Source organism: Cannabis sativa, chromosome 7 (genome assembly GCF_029168945.1).
Source record: "Cannabis sativa cultivar Pink pepper isolate KNU-18-1 chromosome 7, ASM2916894v1, whole genome shotgun sequence".
NCBI classification, from domain to species: domain Eukaryota; kingdom Viridiplantae; phylum Streptophyta; class Magnoliopsida; order Rosales; family Cannabaceae; genus Cannabis; species Cannabis sativa.
In genome coordinates, this window is record NC_083607.1 from 12,754,550 (window position 1) to 12,759,608 (window position 5,059).

The window sequence follows — 5,059 nt, forward strand, 5'->3', positions numbered from 1 at the left end:
AAGTTATTATTATTATTTTATATTTTTTATAAAAATATTAACTAATAATATTAAACTTTACATCAAATTTTATAATTTATTTATTAAAACAGAATTATTAAAAATTGATACAAATATATATATATATACTAGGTGATTGTTACGTGCCAAGCCACGTAGTGTTAGTTTTATTTAATATTTTAGTTTTTTATTTGAATTAATAATTAAAATAGTATAATTATTTGAACGATTTGTTTTATAAAAATAAAATATGTGTCAGTATATTTAGTAAGTAAAATATAGTTGTGTTATAATAATGTATGTTATTAATAGTAAAATGTACATTAATCTTCTAATTGAAAAAAGTTCTATTATCTCATTTCATATCTAATAATAGCTACACAACTATATATTTATAGACTTTCACATTCTTTGCAAATTACTAATAAGCACCAATAATATTTTCATATTCTAATATTTTTCAACCTTCTCCTCTTGGTGGTAAAATTAAAAATAAAACTAAAAATAAGCACAAACATATAAGGTAAATACTAATTACAGCCCATTTTATCTTTTTTTTTTATTATTTTTTTAAGCCCAAGCCCAAAAATCTCTAAGCCAACACAATCAATCTTCTTTTATATTATCTTTTCTAAATATTTTATCTATATTTTTCTTTTTTAAAAAATAAATAAAAAAAATTATTAATATTCTCCCAAGATAAGTTTGTTAGAGAGATATGTGGCTAAGATGATTTTTTTTAATTTAAAAAGAGATTATTAATATTTAAAAGATTGTTTATTTAAAAGATTGTTTAATTTTTTGGGTTTAATTATTGGGTTTATTTTTTAATATGTGGCTAAGATGATTTTTTTAATTTAAAAAGAGATTATTAATATTTAAAAAATTGTTTATTTAAAAGATTGTTTAATTTTTTGGGTTTAATTATTGGGTTTATTTTTTAACGGGAGATCAAACCTAATCGTTAAATTTAACAGAATATTCTTTTATTTTTAAGTATATTCTGTTAAACCAAGAATGTTAAACCAAGAAATGCCGTTAGATAGACACTTTTAATATATAAAGATATATATTTGTCAAATATACACTTTTTTTGTCATTTCCATGGTCTTAGTCTTCTATTTCTATTTCTACGTAACATGTCCCACAAATGTATTATTTTCTTTCCCCTTTTTCTTTCTTTTCCCATTTGATCCCCATTGGTCTATGATCGTTTAGAAGTCCTTATAAAAAAGCTAAACAATTCTAAGTACCACTTGTGGGCTTAGAATCCTCTCAGTTTCTTTTGGCCTGAAAATATATATAAATATATATATATGGTTATAATATATATAGCCATGTATTGGAAGCTTGTAATAAATATTTTGGTAGTAACCCAATTAGTATTAGCTGTTGATAAAGATCTCACCAGCAGTATAACCTTCACCGGATTCAACTCATCAAATATCATGTTGAGTGGAGAAGCTGAAATTAACGATATTGGTTTGTTGAGACTCACCAATACTAGTGTTAAATTTCAAATTGGCTCTGCCTTCTACCCCAAACCACTCACTTTCAAGTACTTTCAAAATACTTTTTCTTCTACTACTGCTAATTCTAAATGTTTCTCTTTTTCAACCACTTTCATCTTTGCTATCAAACCAGGACAATCTGAATCTCCCACTAATGGCCACGGCATGGCTCTCGTCATTTCTCCCACTTTAGGTCTCCCCGAAGCTAGTTCCAAACGTTTTCTTGGCCTTTTCAACGAGTCCAACAATGGCGATGCCACCAACCACATCCTCGCGATCGAGTTGGACACCAAGGAAAGCTCTTCGTTCAGAGACATCGACGACAACCACGTTGGCATCGACATTAACGGCTTGGAATCGGTGGCTTCTGCTTCTGCAGCATATTTTGTCGGAGATAATAATAATGGTTATGAGTTTAAGAACTTGAGTCTTGTAAGTGGCAAGCCTATGAAAGTTTGGGTTGAATACGACGCCGTTGTGAAGCAAATTAACGTTACTTTAGCTCCTGCTATTGTTGTTAGAAAACCCCAGAAGCCCCTTTTGTCATTGACCAAAGATCTTTCACCGATTTTGAAAGACACCATGTTTGTTGGTTTTACTTCCTCAACTGGCTCTGTTGGAAGTAATCACTATGTTTTGGGTTGGAGTTTTAAGATTAATGGCCAAGCAAAAGAGCTTGACTTAAAACAACTTCCTAAGCTTCCTGCATATGTAGATCCTAGTAATAAAACAATGGAGTATTTAGAACCCAATAAAAACAAAAAGGGATCTAATAAGCCTATTTTGATAGTTGTGTTGCCAATAGTGTTGGTTATGGCAATGGCTATTTCAGTAGTCATGGTTTATGTGGTAAGAAGAAGTAAAAGGTTTGTAGAAGTAATAGAAAATTGGGATGAGGTTGAGTTTAGACCTCATAGCGTTAAATACAAAGATCTGTGCATAGCAACAAAAGGGTTCATAGACAAAGAATTGTTGGGGAAAGGTGGGTTTGGGAGTGTCTATAAAGGCATGTTGCCTAACACTAGTACTGAAATTGCTGTGAAAAAAGTTTCAAATAAATCAAGACAAGGGATGAAGGAATTTTCTTCAGAAATATCAAGTATGAGTAGGCTTCGTCATAGAAACTTAGTTCCACTCCTAGGCTATTGCCAACACAAAGGAGAGCTCTTATTGGTCTACGATTACATGCCCAACGGAAGCCTAGATAAGTACCTATTCGACCATCCCAAAAAGACATTGAATTGGAACCAAAGATTTCGAGTCATAAAAGGTGTGGCTTCAGGGCTGCTATACCTGCATGAAGAATGGGAACAAGTTGTTGTCCATCGAGACATCAAAGCTAGTAACGTACTGCTCGATAGTGAGCTTAATGGAAGGCTTGGAGATTTTGGGTTAGCCAGATTTTACGACCATGGAACTGACCATAAAACCACTCACATCGCCGGGACCATGGGATACATAGCGCCAGAGCTTACAAGAATGGGGAAAGCCACAACCTACTCTGATGTGTTTGCTTTCGGGGCTTTTTTGCTCGAAGTGGCCTGCGGAAGACGACCTATCGATCGACGAGAGCCACAAGAGGATGCCATTTTGGTGGACAGAGTGTTCTCTTGCTGGGATAGAGGCAACATTCTTGAGGCCAAGGACCAAAAGCTGGAGTGTGATCATATAGTAGCCGATGAAGTGGAAGTGGTGTTGACATTGGGGCTTTGGTGCTCTCTTTCAGAGCCTTTGGCTCGGCCGAGTATGAGGATTGTGATGGAGCACTTGGAAAAGCTTCATCAGTTGTCGTTGCCTGACATATCACAATTTCGGTTATCTGCCAATGGGCTGACGTTTCTACAATATTGTGAAAGTTTCCAAAGCAGTGGAAGTTGTACTTTTCAACTGTCTGTTGTTGATTCCGTTCTCTCTTGTGGTCGTTGATAGTGTATTTGGAATAACTGTCTAATTACTAAGCAGTGTAATTTTGAGGGTACGTAATAAATTAGACGTGAGTGTAATTAAAATCTATTTTAAGGCTCGTTTGGTACACCATATTGTATTGTATTCTATTGTGTTGTGTTGTGTTGTATAGTAATATTTTAGATTGTATTGTATTGTATTAATATTATTTAATACAATACTATGTTTGGTATTAACTTGTATTAATTGTTTGTATAAAATTATATTATCTTTACTATAAACTTGACTCCAACTCTCACCCCCGTCCAAGTCCTAGATGCAGGGGCTGGGGTCGGGTGCAGGTTTGGGTTCAAAGTCCAGGTCGAGTCTGACATTCAGGGTCCGAGGCCGGGTCCAAGGCTGGGGTTTGTTTTGGTTTTATGGTAATAAATCAGGTACGTATTGGAAAAATTATTATTGATTATCGTCGTATCATATGTCCAAGATCACCATATGTATATACATTAAATCTGAAAGTAAAAAACATTGAAAGATTATTTACCTCTCAAAACCTGTCAAGGTATCCTCGAGTCTTTTAGTATGTTGTATCCTTAGAACAGTGATGTCGAAACTCAACTACTTTCTAAATTAATTAGTTGATTAATTAACCTAAAAAGATCGAGTGGGGACACCCTACATTAGGGTCACCTACACTGTGTCTGGACACAGTATAGGTGGCGCCTTCCTCTGTCTTAGTTAAGACAAGGGTTGTGCCATTTGTCCTCACAACTTTTATTATTTTCCAATTTAATTAATATAAAAATAAATTATTTATTACAAAACAAATAATTACTATTTTAATAATTAAAAATAGATTTTTTCTGAACTTACATATACAACTTTTATTTCGCGGGTTAATAGTATTTCAAGGTGGCGATCTAGGGACCATGGACCCATAATTCTAAGTTCTAATAAAATATATTTATTTATTGAATCTAAACAATCAAATAACCTTATGTATTGATTTCATAATTACTCCATTATAAATATGAAATTGAACTCTTAGTAATTCTAGAATTATATTTACTGAGTGTTATTGCAGTGTCCGTTGATATAATTGTTGGGTTGTGTGCCCTAAACAAAACCCATTTCAATATAATCAGATTTACTAATTTATAAAGATCAGAAATCATTCTATGTTGCATGGTTTACATGATTTATTTCATGATTATTTTTAATGTATAAATTCTATTAAGTTCAGAACATATATAAATATCTAGGGGTGAAAATTGGTCAGTTATGATCGGTTTTTACAATTTTATAACCGACCGTTTAGAAATTATAATTGTATAAAACCGACCATACGGTTTTTGGCAGTTTTCGATCTGGTGGGTTTTGGCAGTTTTAGGCGGTTTTTGGCGGTTTTGGGCAGTTTTGATATTTTTTTGGTAAAACTATTTTTTATTTCAAAAATCGAAACCGACCGCCATGTCAAAAAAACTGAAACCGAAACCGACCGCCAAATTTGGTGATGACGTGAAACCGAAAATTCAGTTACGGTCTGGTCGGTTTCAATTTTTCGGTTTTTATGAACACCCAATATCTATATATTTGTTCATGATTATAGTGTCCTCAGCACAATGGAATATAATTATGATTATATG

General features: G+C 33.0%; 1 protein-coding gene across 2 annotated transcripts; it reads left to right on the top strand.

Moving 5' to 3' along the window:
• Window positions 1-1,221: 1,221 nt before the first annotated feature.
• On the top strand, window positions 1,222-3,820 carry LOC115697098 (L-type lectin-domain containing receptor kinase IV.1). 2 transcript variants are annotated; one of them, XM_061101842.1, is made up of 2 exons: window positions 1,420-1,558; window positions 1,645-3,820. In XM_061101842.1, exon 2 carries the CDS (start codon window positions 1,677-1,679, stop codon window positions 3,435-3,437), a length of 1,761 nt encoding a protein of 586 aa, XP_060957825.1. In that variant the 5' UTR covers window positions 1,420-1,558; window positions 1,645-1,676; the 3' UTR covers window positions 3,438-3,820. The 2 variants fall into 2 exon arrangements, with proteins under 2 accessions (XP_030479864.2, XP_060957825.1); XM_030624004.2 differs by having other exon boundaries at window positions 1,222-3,794.
• The last annotated feature ends 1,239 nt before the right edge of the window (window positions 3,821-5,059 follow it).